At 45.7% G+C, this 25,135-nt stretch overlaps 1 protein-coding gene across 3 annotated transcripts in view; it reads right to left on the reverse strand.

The window, feature by feature from the left end:
- Nucleotides 1–1,976: 1,976 nt before the first annotated feature.
- The window catches only part of PCMTD2 (protein-L-isoaspartate (D-aspartate) O-methyltransferase domain containing 2), a 115,880-nt gene continuing 92,721 nt past the window's right edge, over nucleotides 1,977–25,135 (reverse strand). For all 3 annotated transcript variants that reach the window (XM_069243212.1, XM_069243213.1, XM_069243214.1), the window contains one exon: nucleotides 1,977–5,711. In XM_069243212.1, the coding sequence (XP_069099313.1) occupies nucleotides 5,326–5,711 (386 nt within the window). In that variant the 3' untranslated portion in view covers nucleotides 1,977–5,325. The remainder of the gene's footprint in view (nucleotides 5,712–25,135) is intronic.

The raw sequence follows: 25,135 nt of genomic DNA on the forward strand, positions 1-25,135 counted from the left end.
TTCCTCCTCCTGCGCGTGTTCCTCACCAAAAATATCGGGTGTATCTTCTGTGGACTTGGACGCCATTTCCAGTTGAAGAGCTCTTCGGTCCCGAAGAGTCTTCTTAGATCTAAAGGATCTGCAAACATCGCAAGTGGTCAAGAGATAGATGGAGATTACACACCAAATGCTGGTCGGTGTATGGGAACTTGGCGTGACACAGAGGACGGAATCGAAACGGAGTTTGTTTTATCAGCCCGACATTGAAGTAGGCCCTGAAAGGGCAAGGCCTGTTGTAAGGGTAGAAAAATCACCCCAACAGTTTCATTGGATCGACTACAGATCGAAAATGAGACAATACCGACGGTATTATAGAAAGTTAGAATAAGTTTAGAAGGCCCGAACCAAGATCCACCGGAGTGAGAGGAAACACATCTGAGCCAGATCGAGGAAAGAAAACAATCTTACAAAGGACTCTGTGCCCATGCACAGTATTACCGGGAGGAAGAGTCACTCAATCTCGTGACTCGAAAACCTTCTTCGAAGAAAAACAACTTGTAATATTCCGTGCCCAACATTAGATGACGGACTTATGCAAAGCATGTGTATCTACACATGCCATCGAACACTTATTTTTGTATGTGTATGGAATGGATTCTTAAAGGCAGGAGCAGGTAATAACACGGATACAAGGCTGTTTATTTCCTACCTTGACACTGACCATGGTGCTAGTTTAAGGGTACCACTAGACAGACAGCTACATTGGAAATAGGGCTTGCTGGTACCAGCAGTGTTTTGCATCTTAGGCCACAGCTATGAGGTGTGGCTCCTGCATGTTGCTGCTGCTCGATCCAAAGCTGCACACATCCTACAATCCAACCTCAAATAGTTCCTGTGGACAGAATAATGGGTCCAGCAGGATTAATCAGAGATTATCCAATGTCATCTGTGAGTACAAAAAGGTGAAAGAGCCACCTTTTCTGTACATTTCTGAATCATTTCTGTACATTTCTTTGCCCATACTTGTAATATTAACTCAACCTATTGACTCAAAAAAGGGTCAAGTCCGTTTAACATTCCCAAGTTTGAGTCAACAGAGCTGAAATGTTCTGGGGAAGTTTTGATTGTGCACTCATGCCATGACTGTGATCACTCCTTGACGTCCAGGTCTCATTGACTGTACACTATCACACATTCAATTCCACATGATCACACCTATATTTCTACTCACCTGTTCCCATAAACTTCCATTCACCCACATACTGGTCATCCACCCAAAGCTGTGAATTCTTTCCATTCACCAACACAAACTGAAGCTACTGTAGCCCCCATTTATTAACCCACCTACTTCCTTCTGCTCACATGATCATCCATCCATAAACATTCATTTATCTATTCATCCATCTACACCTGTTCATTCATCCATCAACTCACTCGTAGCTACCCCGGCCAGGCACTCAGACATCCTCTGGTTTAGCCATGCACACATCCATAAATTCATTAAAACAGCTGTGTGTGCATACGCACCCTGATGTGTTGTATGAGACTATATTTATACGTTTTTAATGTGTTCGTTATGGCTGCCTCTAGATGGGTGCTAGTTTGTGGTCATCAGTAGCTGCCTTGATGCCTCTGTTTGTGTTATGCGCGCACCTGTCTGTGGTAATGGCCACCTTTTCTCATGAGGAGCTGGTTTGCATAGGCGTTGTTGTTTTGTTGATCTGTGTATAGTGACGCCCAATGTCTGTTACTTGGTTCACTATTTTCATGCAGCGTTTACAAGAAAAAATAAATAGGGATAATAAACAAAACACTTCTTGCTCAGTAGATAATGCATGGATAAAACATGATGCAATTCACAGCAAGTAACCATTCTAGAATGCTTGCAAGTTACTGACATAAAAGGAGCAATGCTACCAGTCAAATCAAGGTATGTGAATAAAGTGCGGAGGGGATGAGGGGCCTGCCCTCCAGACAGATACAAGACTGCACATCACTGACGTCCTGTACACTTTTAATGAAACAAGTTACTTCCATACAACAGCACAGGTTACAAGATGCGTGCAGACCATGGGACGTCTCCCCACCCTCTTCAATGCTGCACCTTGTGAATTGTTGCTTGCGTCAGCAGACATGACTTTTCTACAAACAGGAGTCACAAAAGCATTTTAGAAGCAAATGAGTCAATAAACAAATGGAAGATTCGGTCGGATAAAAAAAATGTCATTATTGACAATAGAAAAAGAGTAAACTACGGTACTCGGAAGTGCTGAACATGCTTGTATATAGCTGTGGATGACTGTGCACACACACAACCCAATCTACTACTATACAGAGTCACCAAGGTGCTGGGTATAGGAAACAAGCGCTCCTCTTCATTTCTCATTATTTCCCATTAAATCTTTACAGTCGCATAAAATCATCTAAGGGCAACATAGAAATGTATATGAACGGCACAAAAATAACCTATATGTTCTGCTGCTGGTACTTCGCCCAGCTACAGATACAACGTGTCGGGTGTCAAGCTATCACTTGGGAAACTGCCCCCCTTTTTGCCTGCATCAGAATTGTACATATGTGCATTCTTGGCTCATAGCAGCGCACTGCTTTGAATCAACCAATGAGCTTAGGGCTACTGCTGTCTCCGGTGGAGGACAGATGTACAAGGGCATCCAGCCACACTCTTCAAGAGCAAAAGTACACAACAGATGGAGAAGAGATGGTTGTGTCAGAGAAAATGTCACACCAAAACAGCAGGACTTCTGGTCCTCTGAAGCTGGAGGTGACAAAATAGGATTTAAGGGTACAACACTTTTTAAAAATGTCCATTAAGTTACCATGCAAGCCCATCCATATTATGTCCCTGCGACAAGGCCCATAACCTTCCAAGACAACTGACTGCAGGGAAGAAAAGTGTTTTGTAATATAGCTTCAATACCCAGAGAAAATAAAGCCAAAAAGCAATACTTCCATTTATTGGCCAGAGAAGGCACAATCCTTTGCTAGCATGAAGTAGGAATGAAATCACGTACAAGGGCCACCTCTAACAAGTTGGGGGTGTAGATTCAAAATCTATTGGGTTTGTTGAGCAAGACAAACTTTTCATTTGAACTTCAGTTAATTTCCAGCAAAAACTGATTGCTATAGATAGAAAAATGGCATGGAGTTTGTAACGAGAACAAAGGTTAATTCATGTCTGAATGTAAACGATAATGGATGTGGCAGAATACTTTTCACTGCACCGGCAAGGATACTCATTGTCTTTCATTGCCCACTATAGGAAAAAAAAAAAAAAGTTCAGAAAGTGCAATGGCCACTCTACGAATTAAATACATCCAGCAAAACCCATGTTATAATACCAGTCAACAAAGGTTTTCTGTAACTGAGCGCTGTACAAGGGGTCTACCATGAAGTGCGTAGAGATCTCACATGAAAACCCATTGCCAAACATTTTAAACTGGCAATGCATATAAATTTCAGGAATTTGTTTAAAAAATAGGGTATTGTTCGACCTCTAAGGCAACTACATGCTCCTCTAGGAGCAGCCACTGGGGTCTCAGGCCACATTTTATTGAGTAATAACATTGGGAGGTGAGCTGCATGGGAGGGTCTCTGCAGCCCTCCCACAAACTTCTGACTCATCGCATCTCCACATAGACAACAGTAACCAGAGTGAAAATTAAAGCCAAAGATGACACGTGGGAGTGATGCCACCTAGAAACGGCAATGCAAATTGAGAAAGGTCAATTACAGTCTGAAAGTGATTTAGTCTCAGATGGTAGCAGTACTCCCCTGGCAAATGGAACGCAGTACTTTGCTTCCAAACTCACGGCCAGTCCTGGACTATTATTTCATATAACTAGACATGCCCGTCAAAGCATTTTGGCAACATGCATGCCAAATTGCCTCACTTCTTTTTAAGTAAAGAACAACTCTAAATTTTGGGGTAAAGTTGAATCGGAGCTGCCTATGCTTCAGACACCCAAACAGAAGACAGGAGCTGCCAGTACAGTGTAGCCTAACAAATTACAACACAGACCATATAGGTTTTGGAATAAAGAATTCTCATCTTGTTATTCAAAAGGGGATGAATTTGAACTGGAAGCTGTAGAACACTAACACAACTTTCCAGTATGTTACCAATATTACAGAGATTGTTTCAGACGCTAATAGCGACTGGTTAGTAAGCAACACTATTTAAGCATATATTGAAAACTGTCTTAAAGACAAAGTTGAAAAAAAACACACCCACGTGTGTATTTCACAGCATCCCAAATTGTGCCTCCATTCCCACTGTTTTGAGATTGTGAATTACTAACACTGCCATGTCCCTACATAGCAACTGGCAGATTAGATATGCCTGAAATTCCTTCTCAGCAGACACTTTTTACATTATTTCTGTAATACAGCTTCGAAGCTCAGATTTCACGCGCACAGCATTTTATAATGCTTATATTTAGTTTAATTACATGTATTGGTTTGTAACAATATCAATATTTAAATAAAAAACAAAATCTCTATCCCGCCACGCTTATCTCTGAATATCTGAACTCAGGCTGCAAAAAGGTGCTATAATAATTCAATACACACAAAATTACAAGTGCCCCTCAACTTGTATGACTCAGTTTTCATTTTAAGCTATGCTTTACAACTTCGAAATGGTAAAAAAATATAAAGGCGGAACATGTGCAAGCGGTCTCCTGCGTTGGGAAAACTTTACTTAATAGGCCAGAACATAACCCAAGTGCTTGGACTGCTTGACCTCCAGATCAATCAGTTACCCTCTAAATAACTGTAATAATAGAAGGATTTTCTTTGCAGAATGGGGCAGAGTGAGACCAAATTCCACTAGGAGACGTGAATTTGCGCGGCCTGACGTAACAGTCTCAAGGTCAGGTATGGTGATGATTGGAAGCTGTGCTCCAAGCCATCCACAAACTGAAATTTGATTGGAAACGTTGAGGCACCATGACGATCACCATTTATAGGGAGGCGAAGCTCTCATTTATGTCAAAAGCGCGAGAGTCAATTCAAGACACCACCTACTTGCTTTGAAAATCAAAGGAAACCCTGCTGAGGAAGGCGGGCAACCGAACAGGGAGGCCAAGAGAAGAAGTCTCACCCCCTTAACTTCCTGTCAGAGTAAATCCCCTCCTACCTGTGAAAGCCGTGGTCTTTTTTTAAACATATACATCAGACATACATCAGCAACAGTTCTCAGACAGCCTAAAGCCGTCCATGGTCATGTTAACCAGCAAGCAGGTGGGATGCATTTGTTAAGCCCTACAAAGGATCAATCTTGAACTACTGCTCCATTTATGTGACCCCCTTAAACATTGGATTCCTCTACTTTTCCCTGTAATAGAGGAGGTAGTATTTGAGCGGGTCAGGCAAGGGGAGACACAAGATCTTCTCCCTCAGATAGTTTACAGGAGGGTCCGGCTTCACACCTGGGACTACCTTCTCTTCCTCCTCCCGTCTCTCCTCCTCAGCATCCTCAAAGTTATTGTTATCGTCAAAAGGGTGGGGGATACGACTGGCAATGACCTCTTTGTCCAGGAACACAATGGTTTCCAAACGTCGGCGCCTGCGCACCCGCCGTCTCTTGAACCGTGGTGGGTTCTTCAGCCCGTTGCTGGTTTTGCCCTTTGATTCAGGTTGGATAAGCTTTTTGATTGTCCCACGGATAGAAATACGGGCCAGATCCTGTAGGGTGCGGACGTTTGCTGGAGCTGAAAGAGATAATGAAAGGATACGCAGTGTCAAGGCAAACACAACTAAAATAAAGGTAACAGTTTCAAGGAACATGTTTTTCTTTCATGACAAACTAAACATGCACACAAGCACATATGAAGAAACTTGGGGCCACATGTACAAACCGTTTTACCAGTTGCAAACGGTTAGGGAACGCAAAAAGGCGTTTTGGTACATTGAAAGCTCTATTTGCGATTCAGTAACCTATTACCGAATCCCAAATTGGGTTTGCAATATGGTATTAGGAAGGGGAGTGTATAGGGTGCCCCTTCTTAATATCTAATTGTAGTGGTATGTGTGAATGTTTTGCAACCGAAATTCAATGTGGTGCTAACCCATTCACAAAGGGGAATGAGTCCCCCAGGAATCCCTTCACTTTTGTGAATGTTTGTTGAGCATTTTTTAAGAACAGACAGTAGTCCCATGGACCATCCCCTACTCTTAAAAAATGAAAAGAAATCTTTTTTTTTTTTTAAATTAATGCATCCCGGCTGCATTACGAAAAAAAATATTACTTTATTTCAAAACAATCACAGAAATGGTAGTCTAACGCTAGTCAGATCACCCTGAGCTCCAAAATGTTGATGTGGAGCCTGGATTCCACCAGGGACCAGAGTCCTCCGATCTCCACCTCTCTCAGACTGCTGCCCCATCCCAAAAGTGCCAAATCTGTCACTACTGTGAAATCTAGTTGAGAGAAGTCTGGCTCTGACCCTATTGCGGTTCGTTAACCACCACTGCAGGTCTCGGTTTCCTCCGAGATCTGGACCATGTAGGAGAGACATTCAACAGCCAGTCGTCCAGGTAGGGGAAGAATGAAACCCCTGACCTGCGCAGATGAGCTGCCACCACTGCCATCACCTTGGTGAACATCCGAGGGGCACTGGTAAGGCCAAATGGCTGCATGGTGAACTGAAAGTGTTTGTGTTTTACTAGAGCAAAGACCGTTGTTCTTTTTGGGTATCAGAAAGTAGCGGGACAAACCACTGCTCGCTTCCAATATCGGGACCCTTTCTATGGCTCTCTGGGCCAACAGAGCTGTAATTGCCTCTCGAAGCAGACACAAAAGATCCTCCGCCAGCTATCAGAACGTAGGTGGGATAGGAGGAGGAAAGGATTGAAATGGCAGGACATAGCCCTTCCTGATGAACTGCCGTACCCATGGGTCTGATGTTATTGACTTCCACTGGAGTGGATGATGGTTTGTTCTACCTCCAACAGGGCAAGCATGGTCCTGCAGATGCAAACTAGGAAGGATTTGAGGCTCCAGCTGCCGGGGGCTGTGTGGTAGACAACTTCTGGCCTGTAGATCCTCTAGATCTGAAGACCCCGCACTCATGTCCTTGCATACCCTGGATTTGCTTGGACATCCCCCCAAAAAACAGATGCCCTCAGCCAGGCGTGGCATCTTAAGGCCACTGTCGAAGCAACCGCTGTGCACAGCGAGTCAGTTGTGTCTAAACCACACTGTATGGTGAACTTAACTGCATCTCTCCCGTCTTTCACCGCTTGGAGGAGTATGGCCCAGTCCTCCTCTTGAACCTGAGGCAGCACTTGCGCAACTGTATCCCAAATGTTATAAGAGAAATGGCCTAAGAGGCACAAGGTGTTCACCGACCTCAGTGCCAGGCTGGTGGAAGAAAGCAACTTCTTCCCAAGATGGTCCAGCCTCTTGGATTCCCTAACCGGGTGAACGGAAGGGAATGCGCCATGGGACGTAGAGGCTTGGACAACAGAGTTCTCAGGGATGGGGTGTCGACTGAGAAATCTAGGGTGACCAAGAGAGGGCCGATGGCGACGGGCAATTGTCCTACTAACAGGCACCCCTGTGCTAGGCTTGGACCAAATTCCCAGTAGGACGTCTGGCAAGTGCCTTATTAAAGGGCAAAAGGGGTTCAGATGTGGAAGCCCCAGGCTGAAGCACTTCTGTCAAGATTTTGGTCTTGAGAGCGGCTGAGGGCAGTTTGAGATCAAGGACCTCCACAGCCCTATGCACCACCATCGCACAGGATGTCCTCTCCTCCATAGCCACAGTGGGAGGAAGAGAGAAATCCATTGTCTGGAGAAGTGTCCAGACCCCTGGCCTCTTCTAGCTCCTCAAATCAGACCATGGATCTTTCTAGCTGGTGTTCAAAAGGCTCCAGTGACCCCCTACCACTCGTCTCCCATGCCTGGCATCCAAACATAAGGGTAGGGCAATGATCTGGCACCTGTGGGCACCGGAATCGGTGTAGTGACTGGTGCCGGGGAAGGTTGCCTGGGCACGACCGGCACTGGTGTGGATCCAGACTCCGATCCCTGAGACTCCACTGGAGCAGAGGTTGAAGCCGGGTTGACACACTCAAATATGTGGCGCATGGCCTTGTAGAACTCTTATTTGAGCTGATGTCGGCCATGTCCCCAGAAAAGGTGGGTGACTCGGAGGAGAACTGACTAACGGCTCCACAGAACCGTCCTGGGAATGCCGATGTTCTCTGCTCATCTCGTCGGCTGATGAACAAGGTGAAGTCAAAGTCCTCTTGGATGACTTCTTCTTCTTCTTGTGTCTCTTTTCAGAGTGTCCCGGGGACCTAGAATGGGAGGAAGAGGACTTGGGGCTCCGAGATCTGCCCGTGACCTCCTTCAGGACTGAGACCTTCTCAGAGTAGCGCATGCCACACGGTTTGAGCCCGGCCATCCTCAAAGACATTCTCGGCACACTAGCAGAACACTGCCTAGGTGGCACCTATATAAGTGACCAAGACATCACATCTGGCGCCAACACCACCACACCAGAGCGGAATGGAGTCACCGACAGCGCATGCAAGAGGTATTGCTCAGCAAAAGTTTGCGGATCCAGCCTGATGCCTGTGAAAATCAGGGGCTGAGGAATCTGCTGCTGGAAGTCTTTATCAAATAGGGCACATTCCCAAACAGTTCAATGTATGAATAGTAATCAGTCCTAATCGGCCTATAGGGCAAGTGCCTACCTCTGACGACCAGCAATTGAGGGTCTCTTGGTCTCATCCACATAATGCCGGCTATTCCCTTTTGGCACCTACAGGGGCTCATCTACAGGCCCAGCAAGATTCTTTATCATCACCTCAACTGGTCGACCTGCACTTGCCTCCAGAATGTCATTTTAGAGAGGGTCCCCCCATTAGAATGGAACACATATGAAGACAGGCAAAGCCTTATACAAAAAATCAGCTCACTGGTGAAAACAAAAGGCATGGTGTCAGTTTAACTTAGTAAGCAAAATTATCATGGTGTGAAAAGTGAGATGGGTGGGCCATGTCAACTGAAATTCGAGGGTGGACTGTGTGGTCTAAAGCCATCTCAAGATTTGCGGCCAAGAAGACTCCAGGACCTGATGGGGTCCTGACTGATCTTTTCAAATATAACCCTGACTTTTGGGCTATTGGATAGTGACCTAGTTTGTTTCCTGCTGTCCCGGCTGGCTCATCTTTCACACCAACAATCTAAAATCGGTCCCACCCCCAAACTAAACACACAGCCTATAACCACCACAGATCAAGCTGCAACAATCAGCATGCTTCTATTTCTCCTGCTCCAACTGCCACTAGGAAACGTTTTGAACCTTGGCAAAGCCTATAGGCTTCACATTACTTTTAGTTTCTGCCTCTGGCTCCCCCAGTTCTTATCAGGTGGTACCAACCCCAAAAATGGCCTGTTCGTCAGCGGAATTGGTAAAGGACCTTCAGCTCCTTTCACAGAATGTTGCAGGGTTATGTTTGAAATTAAGCAATGAAAACTGGTTGTCTTTCATTCAACCTTCTGATATAATTTGTTGTCAGGAGACTTGGGCCACCAACTCTATTTATGTTGATGGGTTCATGTCTTTTTGTTATTCAACTGTTCAGTCTAATGCAGGCACGGGGGAAGAGAGGTCTGTTAGTTCTTTAATATATTTTTGGTTAATTTATATTATAACTTTTTAATTGCACAACCTGTGGGCATGATAGACAACTTGGAGTCTACTATTATGAATTTAATGAGTAACAAACACAAATGTATTTCACTTATCTGGGCGGGTGATTTTAACATTATTAAATGCATGCAGAGCTGGAATCAGGTCTGCGGAATTACAGATGGGCAAGGTGAGAATACTGTTCGCTTAATGCACTCAGCATTTGGGGAAGCCATGCCACAGCTAATACTAACATATAAATTGTCTCATACATCAGATTTATGTGACTCTGGTTTTGCACACATACCCACTTATGTTGGTAGTTGTAAAGGCAGTGCACCTGATCAAATTCTACTCAGATAATCCGACCCCCTTGTTGAGGAATCATGAAGTGCTTCCCTCGCTATTTAGTGATCATCATCTGATTATCATTAGCCTTTCCCTCCACCTGCAATCATGCCCTATGCATAGAAAGAATCCCCTGTAATTTACAAGCCTAACAGGGGAGTGCACAGGAACTGGCAACACATTGACCCTAAAAAATGATTTTCAGATCTGATCATCAATAACTATAAAATGATATTGTGTTGTCTCTTGGATAAACCTGCTCCTGCTAATAGTCAAGACAGTTTTACAACGCGTTGTAAATCCGTCTCCAGTATGTTAACCACAGACAAGATCCCTACGGATCACCCTGCCCAGTCACGGTTTAATTCGGATTGTACTATTGCTAATAATGACCTTAAATGGGTTACCAACATGATCACACAAGTCCCAGTTGTGGTTAGAATAGTCACAAAACATTGTAAACAGGCTATAGAAAACAGAAAGGCTGAAGTCAGACTTAAGGCCTGGGAAGAGCTGAGAAAATCAGGAGATGCCAGAGCTTTCTAAGAGATTATAAACCAACCCTTCTTTACTGCAGGAAGCCCCCAAGGTTTAGAATGTCATATTATAGAACCGGAGTGAGTTGAGCACTTTTCAAACATTTGCAATCCGGATAATTATGAGACGAAGTATTCATCCCCGATAGACTCCCCGATACCATCTTCTGTAATTTTAAAGTTCAGCGAGATCATTACGGTCGTATATGTTTTTAAAGCTACCTTGAGCTTTGTGGCCAGGAAAACTCCCTGCTGATCTTTTCAAATATAAACCCGTCAACATGAGCTGGGAAAAACTGAAAACCCAGAGGTCTCACAAGCTGGGAGCATCATGCGAATCTATTTTTAGGTTTGCTAAAAAATTAGATCATAAACCCTGCAAAGAAATAATCATGCTCTCTAAAAGTAAAAACCTTTTCGCTGGTATATATGGGGCTGCGGTTTGGGAGCACATGGCTGCTGGTACCCTTCAGATTGAGGAGAATAAATTCTTAAATAGACTACTAGGGATTTAAAAATCCATGCCCAGTTTTATTTCTCATCAGCAACTGGGCTTAAGCTATGTGGTGGATATGGTGGCCAAGCTCCTATTTCATTATGGCTCAAAGTCTGAGTTACCTCCGAAATGTGCTTCACAGGTAAAGAATTTGAGGATTGCTTAAAGCAATATGTTAGACATTCTCTGGCTCAAGTACAATATCTGGGTCTGAGCAGCATTTTGATACCGCAGGTGATATCAGTTCTCAAACCGAGGAGCAGGTTAAGCAAAGATTTTAGGCATACAAGGAGAAAACCAGAAGAATAAAATCACTTGACATGGTCACGATCTAATTATATTTGCCAATCTCGACTACTCATGGCACGGAGCCATATTCAGTTTGGGTAAAGGGCCATGAATTAAGATTCTACCTCACACAGCTAAAAATCAATATGAGATACTTCTTAGTGGCCTTCCCTATTACAGGCATTTGGTTTGTATCACTGCTGTGTTGTCGATGTGATGGGGTCTTTCTTCAATCAACAAAGCACTTGAAGCTTTTTTTGTTCATCGTATTCTTCTTTTAGAACATATTTTCTTCCCCCTATTTTATGTGGTAGGTTTTTCAACACACACCAAGAGGGTCTGCTTTATTTATAGCACCTTGAGTCCCCCCTGATATGTTTTTCAGTCATTTCAGTCATGAATTTTATCGCTTGTGCTTTAAAATTAAGAAAGATATATGTAAGATGAATTTTGATCTTGGATGATTTTGTTTTTGAATGTACTTTTTATATTTGTTTGGCACTTTTTGATACTAAATTGATTGTATTATTAACTGGTTGGGAACTGTTTTATCACTACAGCCTGTCTATGTGGGGTCGTTTATACAATCACTTTATTCCATGTTTTAAACATGATCACGACTCATTATGTCAAAACGTAATTGTGCATTGTTGAAATGTTTTTACATCGTTTTTATTGTGCTTTTACGGCCATTTATGTGACCAAATAAAGATTTTGACTGACTGACAGTGCCATGCAGATATCACACAGATCAGTGCCATGTAGATGGTACACAAATCAGAGCCATGCAGACGGTGCACAGATCAGTGTTATGCAGATGGCACACAGATCAGTGCTGAATGTATGACCTATAGATCACACACTGCTCTCTCTTCCAAAGATGCAGCACTCACCGACTATAGTAAACTGCATTCTGGTTCTAGTTTCCCCCCACTTTTTTGCCTGGTGTAAGTATGTTTTGGACTGCAGTGCACTGGGATCCTGCTAACCAGGACCCCAGTGCCAGTGTTCTCCCCCCCAAATTTGGTTTCTGGAGACTTTTTACGACAATTGGCATACTGGTGTGCACATGTAAGTTCTTAGTATATGGTACCTAGGTACCCAGGGCATTGGTACAGCAGAGGTCCCTTAATGGTTGCAGCATAGGAGCCCATACAAACTGTGACTGCAGGCCTACCTTTGCAGCCTGTCTGAAAGGGTGCATGCAACCTTTCACTGCCAATAGTAACCACTGCACTTAGATCCTATAAGTCACCCTCTGGTAGGCCCTTCAGCCAAAGGGCAGGGTGCATGTCTCAAAGTGTGAGAGTAACCCTGCAAGTGCAAGGTACCCCTACAGACCCCAGACCAATTCCTGCACTCTAAGTGCGGGGAAGCCATCTTAAGGTATGTAGTGGACACTGGTCAGCACGAGTGGTCCAACTACATAATAGCTATTCCAATTCCAAACCTACACATATTTGGTATAAAACGTGTTGGAATCATGCAACCACAACGATTCCAGTGTTAGTTGTACGATACCATATACTCTGGGGGTTCCATAGGGGATCCCCCAGTTCTGCCTGTGCAATCTTATGGGGTCCAGCAGCCAGCCTGTGCTGCTGCTGACCCCAGACACTGTTCTGCTCTCCTGCTGATGAGCCAGGCTCAGAACAATGGAATTCCTGCAAGGGAGAAGTGTGACCACCTCTTACTGTGTATTAGGTATCTAAGGGCTGTTATAGGGTGGCCTCTGAGTACCACCAGGCTGCTTTGAAAGGCACATTTGGTGCCCTCCTTGCATAATCAGGTTTCCACCAGTTCACGAACCCCCGGTTCCCGCTCTATCATGAAATTACACAAAGGACAGGGTAGGGACCACCCCCCTGTCCAGCTCCTCCCCTAGGGAGGTGCCCAGAGCTCTGTCAGGTGGCCACTTTATTCTGCCATCTTGAAAATAAGATTAGCAGAGGCCCCTGGGAGCATCAGGTTGGTTAGGCCAGGCAGGTGATATCCCTGACCCCCTCAGCTAGGTAGGTCACTGCAGAGAGTGACCAACCCCCTTATAGTTAGTTAAGGGCTCCCTCGTGTGTGGGGCCTCAGATTTGTCAAGCAGGACTCTACATGGAACTCTGTATGACATCTTCTACCCCTGGCCTCTGGAACAGCTGCTGGACTTCGCCTGTAACCAAATAAGTCTGCTTCTAGTGGGAAGGCTCCCACTGCACCATTGTTTCTCCAGATCCTACATGAATTCTGCAACATCCAAGGCTATTCCTCTACAGGGTCACAAGGACTCTGTTTGCACTGGGAAGCAAGAAGGAATCTCCTTAGAGTGAAAGAGGCACTCCCCTGTAACCGGAGGCACCTCAAGACATCGTCATCAGGTTGGTGGGGCTCTGTAGTCTCTGGACATTCAAAGATCCTGCTTCACAGATGGTGAGTCTGTGGCCTCCTCTGGGTCCTGCTTGTCATCCATCTAAGTTGGGAGACTGTAGGTCCTCGCTCCTGCCACTGGACTGGCACCCCGGTGCACCGTGACTCATCTTCAGGAGGGTTGGCATTGCCACCTACACCACCCGGTCACCTCCTTGGCTGCTGGACTCTGTCCCCTTCATTTGCAGGTCCTCCACGTCCCAAATCCATCCCTGGGTTCCAGTGGCCTGGTCCACTGGCCATGACAGCAACTGGACAATCCGAGGCATCCACAGTCTTCAGAGAGAGTCCCTTCTCCCCTCTGCATCCGGGTCCCTGGTGTAAGTACTCCTGTCTTCTGGGTATCCAGGGGTAGGGGCACTATCCACCCATCCTCTTGTCTGCTGGTTTTCTCGGGGTCTGCTGGGAAGGGTGCTGAATTCCACAAACTCCAACCACTGCTTTCTGTGTTAGCATATGGGAGAACTGGGTGGGTAACTGACTTACTCCTGGTTGCTGGGGATCACCTACTGTACTTATCTCTGGGGTTTCTAACTGGCCCCAGCCCCTAGCTAACCACCACACTTACTTTGGTTGGAGTCCCACTCTCACATTTCATTTTTTAGTATATGGTTTATCCCTTCCCTAGGAAATTGCATTATTTTCTAAGCTATTTTTGCTGGTTATTTTACGTGTATAATTGTATGTGCTTTTCCAAAGGGTGATATACCAAGTTCAGTTTAGTAATAGTGCTGTAATAAAGTATCCTTTATTTTTGCAACACTTGTGTGGTTCTTTCTGGTGATTAAGTTGTCGTCTGACTACTGTGGTATTGCAAGTGCTTTACATTCCTTCCGGATAAGCTTTAGCTGCTCGCCTCAGCTACCCTTAGAGAGTGTCTGCTATCTGGACACCTATTCATTATCACTAAGGGTTCCCTGGACTCCGTATAGGGCGCCACACCATAGGTGTACACCATAAACTGAGCCACCCTCCTACACCAACATATTGCAGTAGGAGTGGAACACTTGCCTGCACTTTCAGTCGTTCCTGCCCGAGGTTGTGTGAATGCTGCTGTGCCAGTGGCGGAGGTTCCCAGCCACCTTAAGACCCTCTATCGCACCTATCTTGTAGTACACAACCTATTTGTTTTGGATTGTTGATCATCATCACTTCAACAACCACCGGAGTTGTGACTTAGTCAAAGGCTTACTTTGAGATTATTTATTAAAAGACTGGACGTGGGGCTGAAGTCTCCCCTAGAAAGATAGGTCTGCTCTGCTCTCTGCTTATGCCTCAGTGCAGCTTCAATGTCCTGAGGAGCACCTCTGAAACCATCGCACATGACAATGAACACTAACCTCCTAGAAACCGCAGCATCATCTAATTTGTCAAACTACGCAGGCGTCGTCCAGGCTGCTACAAGCAAGCAGAGGTGTCCACTAAGAGGCTTCCCAAAGGGCAGCTGCATGACAGACAATTGGCTCAGAACAGTGATGCCACAGAGTCCTACATCGTGCAATTAAACCAGTGAGCTATCTTCCACAACTTTTAAAACTAGAGCACCTGTGCTGGAGACATAGGGGGTCATTCTGACCCTGGCGGCCGGTGGCCGCCAGGGCCACCGACCACGGGAGCACCGCCAACAGGCTGGCGGTGCTCCAACGAGCATTCTGACCGCGGCGGTTCAGCTGCGGTCAGAAGCGGAAAGTCAGCGGTCTCCCGCTGACTTTCCGCTGCTCGTTTGAATCCTCCATGGCTGCGGAGCGCGCTCCGCAGCCATGAGGATTCTGACCCCCCCTACCGCCATCCTGTTCATGGCGGGAAAGCCGCCATGAACAGGATGGCGGTAGGGGGGGTCGCGGGGCCCCTGGGGGCCCCTGCCGTGCCCATGCCAATGGCATGGGCACGGCAGGGGCCCCCGTAAGAGGGCCCCGCAAAGTATTTCAGTGTCTGCCTTGCAGACACTGAAATACGCGACGGGTGCCACTGCACCCGTCGCACCTTCCCACTCCGCCGGCTCGATTACGAGCCGGCATCCTCGTGGGAAGGGAGTTTTTCCCTGGGCTGGCTGGCGGTCTTTTGGAGACCGCCCGCCAGCCCAGGGAAAAACTCATAATACCCTCCGCGGTCTTCTGACCGCGGAGCGGTATAATGGGGGCGGAATTCTGGCGGGCAGCCTCCGCCGCCCGCCAGAATCAGAATCACCCCCATAGTCTTATGAACATTTATGATCATTTCTTTGACAGTGAATGGAGATTTCATGCACAGGCAGATAGGAGATTATTAAGCATTTGATAACCGAAACAAGTGTTTTTGAATAAAATTTATATACAGCTTAACAGTGATTTTTCTACCGTTGTTCAGGTGCTGTCCATGGTACGGAGAGTGGAGCGGAAACCTGTGTGAGAATGGGGGTCACTGGTTTAAATTCCAGCTTTTCATTCTTAAAAGGTCAAAACAGTGCTGTATGAATTATTAAGATCATTCTGAGTCTCCTGGATCTCCACAGTCTCCAGGTTTGCTTTGTAATCAGATTACAAAGGAACCACCTGCACCTCAAAATCCAAAAGGCCACCAAATATTCCTAAAAATGAATAAAAACAAGTCAAATCACTTTTAGATTCTAATGTTCGATTTGCATTTGCCACAGCGCAACGATGCCCATCTCATAACCCTGGTCTATTTTTCTGCCTAAGTCACTAAAAACTAACCAATCCCTGCAATGTCTCTCTGCAGCACAGCCTACGAATGCCTCTTTACCAAGACCCTAAGCAGCACTCCAATCCTAAGGAATCTGCACTACGGCGACAGCTTCCGGGCAGACAGGACTAGAAAATACAGTCAGCACTAGCAAGAATATGCAAACCAGAATCACACAGTGAGGTTTCGGCTTGAAAGGCATCATTGCGTCATGGTTAGGTCATGGCAGGCCATCCAACTCCGAAATGAGCCACCATGCCTGCACTCCACAGGGGAAATGTACGAGTGCCGAATGGCTAATCGAGACCCATACTACTGCTTCCAACCCTATAAAGCAATCTTAAACTTTTGCAAGATGCACACTTCAATTTTTCAAGGTCCGCCTTCCCCGCCCTCTACAGACATGAGGCAGGCTGGCTCACGGTTTACTGCAGCACATTTCTAGCATTCAGGTCCATCCTTGGCCTTGCTCCTTTATCCACAGTTGCTTCCACTTTTCACGATCTACACACAACTTTCACCCACGTGCCTTTACCTTCCATTTTATCTTAAACCCTCGTCACTTCCTCAAGTAGTTTTCTTTATTTTCCCTCAATATGAATGTCAGCCCAACTAGCTTAAGCACGGCCACCAATTTTGAAAGCTCTCCAACATCAGCATCTTCATCTAGAAGAGTGCGCTTATTTTCAGAATGGGCATAACCCTAGACTTGAACAGAGTATCCAACTTCAACATCTTCATCTAGAAAATGCGCTGATATCCAGAATGGGCATAACCCATGTCTTGAACTGAGTCTTTAACAATGGCATCTTGATCTAGAGGAGTCAGAATGGACATAACCCAGGTCTTGAACTGAGTCTCTGGCATCAGCATCTTCATCTAGCAATGTCCGCTCATCTCCAGAATGGGCATAACTCAGGTCTTGAACAGAGTCTCTAACATCAGCATCTTCAGCTAGAGGAGTCCACTCATCTCCAGAAAGGGCATAACCCAGGTCCTGAACAGAGTCACTAACATCAGCATCTTCATCTAGAAAGGTTTGCTAAGCTTCAATCTGCATAACCCAGGTCTTGAACGCAGTATATAATATAATGAGCACTGTCTGGACTCTAAGGCATACATTCGGGAGTAATATTTAAAATATGCTTGGAATGTCTTAATACTTACTTTCCCTAAACAAATTTCCCCTAACTATGCACGGTTTGATGTTCTTTTTGTACATTGTGCAGAAAAATAATAAATTATAATCTGAAAGGTCGGAGCAATGGTGGTCCCACAAAGAAAACATTAACCTCTAACAGTTTTTCTCCTTGAAGTTTGATGTAGTAGCATAATTTTTGTTATACTGCCATCTAGTGGTCAAATTCGGAATTGCCGCTGGAAAAATGTGGGGGCTAGTGGCTACTGAATGACTCAGATATTTATAATACAACTCATAATAACTAGAGTCTTACAATGCCCCCATGACTTTTTGCAAACTTCAGACTATATTTCTAAATCATCATCAGAAAACAGCTTTGCTTCATAATGTCTTTTACCTCTGGGTAATGTTGGGATGGTTGCAGGTTGAGATGGAGACGGTAAAAAAGAAAATAAGTTACTTACCTGTAACGTTATTGGTATCTTTCATAGGTACACATGCTTGAATCAATCCCGAAGTGGGAGTCCCATGGTACACAGAAAGCACTATTTCAAATATTTATACTGAAGGTAATGCAAGAGACATTCACTTTAATAGCTTATCAGAGTTAATAGAAATTACCCAAGGTCCGGACAATGAGGCGACAGCACCCTTTTGAACCTTCACCACAGAGGCTCCAGTCTCTCAGATTTCCTAGCACAAGGGAGATAAATAGTAAGAAGACAAAAGTGGAGCCTCTATGGGGAGGAGGGGAGGTCGCATGTGAATCTATGAAAGATAGCAATACTGGAGAAGTACAGTTACAGGTAACTTATTTTCTTCTCCAGAATTGGATCTTCATAGATTCACATGCTTGAATCAGAATAGTTAGCAGTAAACATCTTGGTATAAAAAAAATACCAAGCAAATGAAATAGTGCAAGGTGGGAAGAATAGTGGCTCACCTTATCGAAACAGATTCCATAGAACTGCTTGTCCTACTGCTGTGTCCGTTCTTTCTGTGGCATCAAGGCAGTAGTGCTATGTAAAAGTTTGCCTGCTAGACAAAGTTGCTGCTCTACATTTCTGGTCAATGGGCACATCTGTGAAAAAAGCAATGGAGGTGGAGACAGCTCTGGTGGAGTGGGTTGTTCTTCAATTATTTTCCTGCTTGTTGATGACAAAATTGTATGGCAGAAGCAATCTACTTTGCTATAGTCTGTTTAAAAACAGGAAATCACTTTCTGAAGTCCCCATAAGCCACAAACAACTAATCTGCTTTGCAGAAGTTGTTAGTCCTGTGCATGAAGAATTTGAGACATCATTTGATATCTAATGTATGCAATGACCTTTCCGCTGGAGTTTGAGGATTTGAGAAAAAAAGTTCTCTATATGACTGGTTCGCTTAGGTGAATGTCTGATGGGACTTTAGGAATAAATTTAGGATTAGACTGAGGACGACATTGTCAGCCTTGAATTGGAAAAAAAGTTGTTTGATTGTAAACGCCTGGATGCTGCTGGCCTGCTTTGCTGAAGTAAGCCCTAGTAGGAGCACTGTCTTCCAGGAAATGCATTTCAACCCCGCCTTGTGATCTAGAGAAAATGGGTGTTTCATGAGTTGAGATAGTACAATATTGAGGTACAGAGTAGGAGGGAGTTTCACTGGAGGAAATAATCTGAATAGTCCCTTAAGGAATTGCTTTATTATTCTCGAGGACCATAACAATGGAGAGGTATTGGTACGACGAAATCTAGAAATGGCTGCCAGATGTACTTTGATAGATGAGTGAGGAAGGCCAGATTTTGCTAGATGAAGACACAGAAGTATCTGCTGTGGTAAAGATGAGAAAAGGTGGACCTTGGAATCCATATACCAGATACAAAATCTCTTCCATTTAAGTTTATATGTCTTGTTTGTGGTCTGCGCTCCAGCATTAGCGAGTACCTCTTGACAATCATAAGGTATATCTAGGTTAGCAAATTCATGAAACTAAGGATCCAGGCCGACAACCGAAGAGATGTCTGGTTGGGATGACAGACCTCGCCTTGGTTCATTGTTAACAGTGTCGATATTGGTTCCAAAGGAAAGTGAGGCTGCTCTGAGAGGAGGAGGAGCTCCGTAAACCAAAACATGTGTGGCTACTTAGGAGCTATGAGCAGCACTTGACAAGGCTCTCTCTTTATCTTCTGTAGAACTCTTGGGATCAATGCATTCGGGGGAAACACGCAAACAAATTCCTCATCATCTGATCAAAAATGCATCCTCCCATGATCCTTTCTGCAGTTGCCAACTTGTGAAGTACTATCATTTGCTGTTCTCTCTCATCGTGCGGAGGTCGAAGCTTGGCTCACCCCAGGGATGGAAAAGATGGTTGAGATCCCACTTGTGTCAAGTCGTGGTGCTCCTGAATAGCGAGTCTGAAAGGGTTTGCGACACTCCTGGTACATGTTCTCCCATGAGAGTTATGTTGTGTCAAAGGGCCTAGTTCCATATCTCTTGCCCCTGAACAGAGTATGCTGGTGAACGTGTTACGCCTTGCTTGTGGACGTATTGCTTGCTTGTGATGTTGTCGGTTCGGATGAGAACAGATAATCCTGTGATCTTGGTTAGGAAGGATTTGCGCACAAGAGAGATGGCCTTTAGTTCCAGCAAGTAGATATGGGGTGCTGTTTCCTGGGTGGTCCATTTTCCTCTCAATGTCAGGTCCTGGAGATGAGCGCCCCAGCCCTCAAGGGACGCGTCTATGGTCATGACATATTCCATAATCTGAGTCAGGCAGGAGAGACCCTTGGAGATGTTGGATGTCTGTGACCACCATTTCCTGGCTTGCCTCATTGTGAGCAATATTGTCGAAAGATCGGTTGGTGCTGTTGTCGACAGTGTTGACGTCAGTGGTTTAGACGTTTCTGATGTAGTTGACTTCTTGGCTGATGTTGATGGTTCTGACGACGAGGAACGGAACTTCCTCGCCGATGGGTCTGTCTTAGAGGCTTTTGTCAACAGTTTCTTTACCTGAAGCATTGTTGATGTTAAGGGAGACAGATTTTATCATCTCGATGGACATTATCGTCACCAATGAAATCGGCGACGTCGATATTATCAAGGATTAAGCTGGTGTAGTAAACGTCACCGTTGCTGTGGTAGCAATGGTAATGAAGACTGTTGTTGATGAGGCACTCGTCTACTGTGTTATTGACGAGAATGAGTTTTTTTTGCTGTTGTTGATTGGGGAAGACATCTGGTAGGTTTTTTAACCTGTACAGCCATGGCAGATGGTGTGGAAGGTTCCGAACGACCCTTTTCTGAGGTATTATGTTTTTAAGAGGTGGTTGGACGTTTCTATGTTCTTGCCCCTGATTAATGGGTTTTCATGGCTGCCTTAATTGATTTTGGAGACAAACTCACCACAGATCTTTCCTTTTTTTTTTTTTTTTTTGAGGCCAAAGGCTTTACAGAAGTGTTGCTGTCTTCATCGAACAGAGGGTATTCCTTCGCCTTAAGCATTTGCAGCCAAAGCAGTAGCCTGGGCTCCCTGTACTCTGGGGTTCCTTAGAGGATTCCCCAATTCTGCCTGTGCAGCCTTAAGGGATCTGGCTGCCAGCCCACACTGCAGCCGACCACAGACTCTGATCTGCCCTCCTGCTGGTGAGCCGGATTCAAGCAGCAGAAGGCAGAACAATGGATTTTCTGCAAGGGAGAGGTGTGACCACCTCCCCCTTTGTATTAGGTGTCTATAGGCTGGGGTGGGGTGGCCTCTGAGAGCCACCAGACTGCTTTGAAGGGCACATTTGGTGCTCTCCTTGCATAATCTAGTTTGCACTTGTTCAGAAACCCCCGATTCTTGCTCTGGCGCGAAACCACACAAATGACAGAGGAGCGACCTCCCTCCTGTCCAGCTCCTCCCCTAGGGAGATGCCCAGAGCCTGCCAGGTGGCCAGCTGATGTTGCCATCTTGGAGACAAGGTAGGCAGAGACCCCTGGGAGCCTCTGATTGGTTAGGCCCAGTACATGATGTCCCTGACCCCCTATGATAGGTGAGTCACTTCAGAGAGTGACCAACCCCCTTATAGGGTTACTTAAGGGCTCTCCAGTAGATGGGACCTCAGATTCGTTGAGTAAGACTCCACAAGGAACTCTCTGCAAGGCATCTTCTGCTCCTGGCCTCTGGAACCGCTGCTGGTCTGCTTTGGAACAGAAACAAGTCTGCTTCTGGTGGGAAAGCTCCCATTGCAACCTTGTTTATCTGGATCCTGCAAGAATAGTCCAACATCCAGGGATGTGTATCCTCCAGGGTCACAAGGACTCTGTTTGCACCTGGAAGCATAAAGGAATCTCCCTTGGAGTGAAGGAGTCAATTCCCTGCACCCACAGGCACCTCAAGACAACGTTGATCGGCTGGTAAGGTCTGCTGTCCCATAGACATCAAAAGACTCTGCCTCACAGGTGGTCGTTTTGTGGCCTCCTCTGGATCCTGCCCATCTTCTGACCAATTTGGGGGACGGTGAGCCCCTGCTCCTCTCACTGAACTGGATGCCCTGTGCACCGCGACAGTTGATGTTGCCAAGGCTTGTTGGCTCTTCCTCCAAGAGATCTTTGAGCACAGAGAAGACCCAGCCTCCAGCACAGTGCAATCCCAAGATCAGCCTCTGTTCTGCAACTCCTGTCACATGGGACGTCTGTTTTGTTGTGCTGCTGAGGCCTCCTTTTGATTCCTTGTGTCAATCACCCCTGGGTCGCTCGTGGGAGCTATGATGACTTCTGCTGATCTTCCTGTGTGCTGAGGACCAGCCATGACTCCCCCTGAAGGGTAGAGTCTCTTGGACCTTGCTGGTCCCCAAAAACTTGCAAATCCATCTTCTGCTTGCATTTGCCAGTATTTGTTGGTGGCCTGGTCCTGCAATCTGGTGACTGACGTGGGACAACTCGTAGGTGACTTCTTGGATCTTCTGCAGCTCCCGGACCCTGCAGATGGACTTCTTTTTTCACCAGCCTACAGGAACTTCACGTCTAGGTGGGTGGGCTTTGCCACCTCCACCACCTGGGCACCTCTGAAGGTGCTGGACTCTGTCCCCTTTCTTTTCTGGTCTTCGACTTACAGGACCTGTCCTTGTGTTCTACCGGCCTGGTCCACAGGTTGCGACAGCAGCTGGACAACCAAGGCCTTCATTGTCTTCACAAGGGTTTCTGAAGTTCTTTCACCCCTATGCATCCGGGTCCCCTGGTGTAGGTGCTCCTATCTTCTGGGTATCTTTAGGTGGGGACACTCTCCAACTTTCCTCCTGTCTTTGGGTTTTCTCTGGGTCCACTAGGAACAGTCATGAAACTCACAATTCAAACCACAACTTCCCTGTGTTAGTCTATGGGACGACTGGGTAGCTAACCACTCAGCACCAGGTCGCTGGGGACACTTGCTGTACTTATATCTGGTATTTGTGCTATTTCCCAGCCCCTACATAATTACCAGAATTACCTTGGTTGGGTTCACTATGTTGCATTCCGCTTACTTAGTATATGGTTTGCCCCCTAACCCCTGTAGGGCCCTGCACATTGTATGCTATTTCTGCTTGTTACTTGGTGTATATATTGTGGGTAGGCATCTTCAAAAGGGAGATATACCAATGCTAGTCTAGTAGTTAGTGCTATAATAAAGAATGCTTTATTTTTGAAACACCTGTGTTGTTCTTTCTTGTGTGGGAGTTACTGTCTGTCTACTTTGGCATTTCATGTGCTTTACATTCCTCCCGGATAAGCTTCAGCTGCTCGCCTCAGGTACCCCTAGATAGCTTTTGCAATCTGGACACCTAAACACTATCACTAAGGGCTGCCTGGACTCAGTATAGGGTGCCACAACATAGGTGTACACCATAAACTGATGCAGCCTCCTACACTGTTGGTGGAAATAATACTTTCTTGGCTGTAGACACGATGCTAGAAGTTGCAGTTTGCTGGTCCAAGAGTAAAAACAATGGTTTTCAGAAGAATTTCTGTCAGAAAGACTCTAATCTGAGCAGAGCTCAGGGAGACTCGCGTCAAACGACGTAGGACAGAAAATCTGAGAGACTAGAGCCTCTGTGGTGAAGGTTCTAAAGGATGCTGTCACCTGATTGGAAGGACTTTGGGTCATATCTAATAACATTGATCAGCTATTAAAGTCAATGTCTTTGCATTAACTTTAAATGTAAATTTTTTGAATTACTGCTTTGTATGTAACTTGAGACTCCCACTTCAACGACGGGGAATGATTCAAGCATGTGAATCTATGAAAGATCCCATACTGGAGAAACATTTTTTTGGCTTTTATTTTTGGTCACATCAAAGCCTGCCTTGAGGTGGGTAATATTCCAAAACACAACTATGAATACATGTGCCTGCACATATTTAAAGGGTGATTTTATTTTTAAATTCCAAAATGGTACTTAAATTCCATATTGGTGGTGGCTGTCTGTCTGGAGAAAAATGGCCTTGTTTCAGCCTCGGCTGCTCCATTAAGGCAGAGGTGCGTCGCCCCACTGCTTTCTCAGCAGTAAACACATGAAAAAAAAAAAAAACTGATAATAGCACAGATTATTATCCTTTTATTTTTCCTGCTGAGTCGAGTCAAGGACAGGAAGGGCGGGGCCAGGCCATCCTAAAGACAGCAGTTGCAGCAGGGGGGAGTAGTGGACACTGCTGCAAGTGTGCATGTCAGTTTGGCCGGCCATTTTAGGATGGCCACACCGACATGCGCACTTGAATCTTGCCACCCGAGCTGTGGTCACAGCCAGGTGGAGCCAAAGCACAGGCCCCTATGGCCTGCCTTAGTTTCAAACCAGACTGCTCAGGCCAACCACAGTGCTGCTCTCATGCTGGTAAATAGTATTACCAGCATCACAGCAGCATGTGAATTAGCGTTGGGGACTGGGAGCCTTGCTCTGGAGTACAGGTAATCGAGAGAAAAGGTGCAGAAGAGCACCAAGGGGGCGGCCGGCAAGTGTTTATTTATTTATTATTTTTTATCCCCCTGCGCTGCCCCGACTTCCCCCTGCGCTGCTCCACATTTTTTTTTCCACTGCGGTCACCACTGCCTTGTTTAGATACAGTATGGAGAGCAGACTAGTGACCTCACAATGTCAATGCCTCTGCTCTGGGTACCATATTTGGAGAGGACAACTGGGCATGAGAAGATTTCCGTGCCTTCAGTGCAGTTGCCACTACTGCAGTTCCCCTGGAGGTGCTGAAGTTTGCAGAGCGCATGCCATGTGACGTGCCCACTAGGCAAAGTTTGTTATTTTATAAAAATATGCCCCAAAAGCCTGTTTGTTTAAAAAAACTAAACAAAAAAAAACAGATAAGACAACAGCCCTGCCACCCTTTGTACGTGGAGGGCACTGCGTGTGGTCCCTACTTAGGTGTTCTGTGCCTAGTAGGCAGTAGGGATATCGAGTGACTGTCACCTCACCATCACTATGGCCAGGCTGGCTGCAAGGTCAATGGTTTACTCTGGCGCGGAGAGTGGAGGCTCTGCCGATGTATCGCCAGCGCATCTACCGATTTTAGCAGGAAGGGGAGATGATGGTTTTGGTGAGAAGGAGCACCCCCAACTTATGACATGACCACTGCTCTACCGC

The sequence above is a fragment of the Pleurodeles waltl genome, chromosome 7, assembly GCF_031143425.1.
Source record: "Pleurodeles waltl isolate 20211129_DDA chromosome 7, aPleWal1.hap1.20221129, whole genome shotgun sequence".
Classification (NCBI taxonomy): domain Eukaryota; kingdom Metazoa; phylum Chordata; class Amphibia; order Caudata; family Salamandridae; genus Pleurodeles; species Pleurodeles waltl.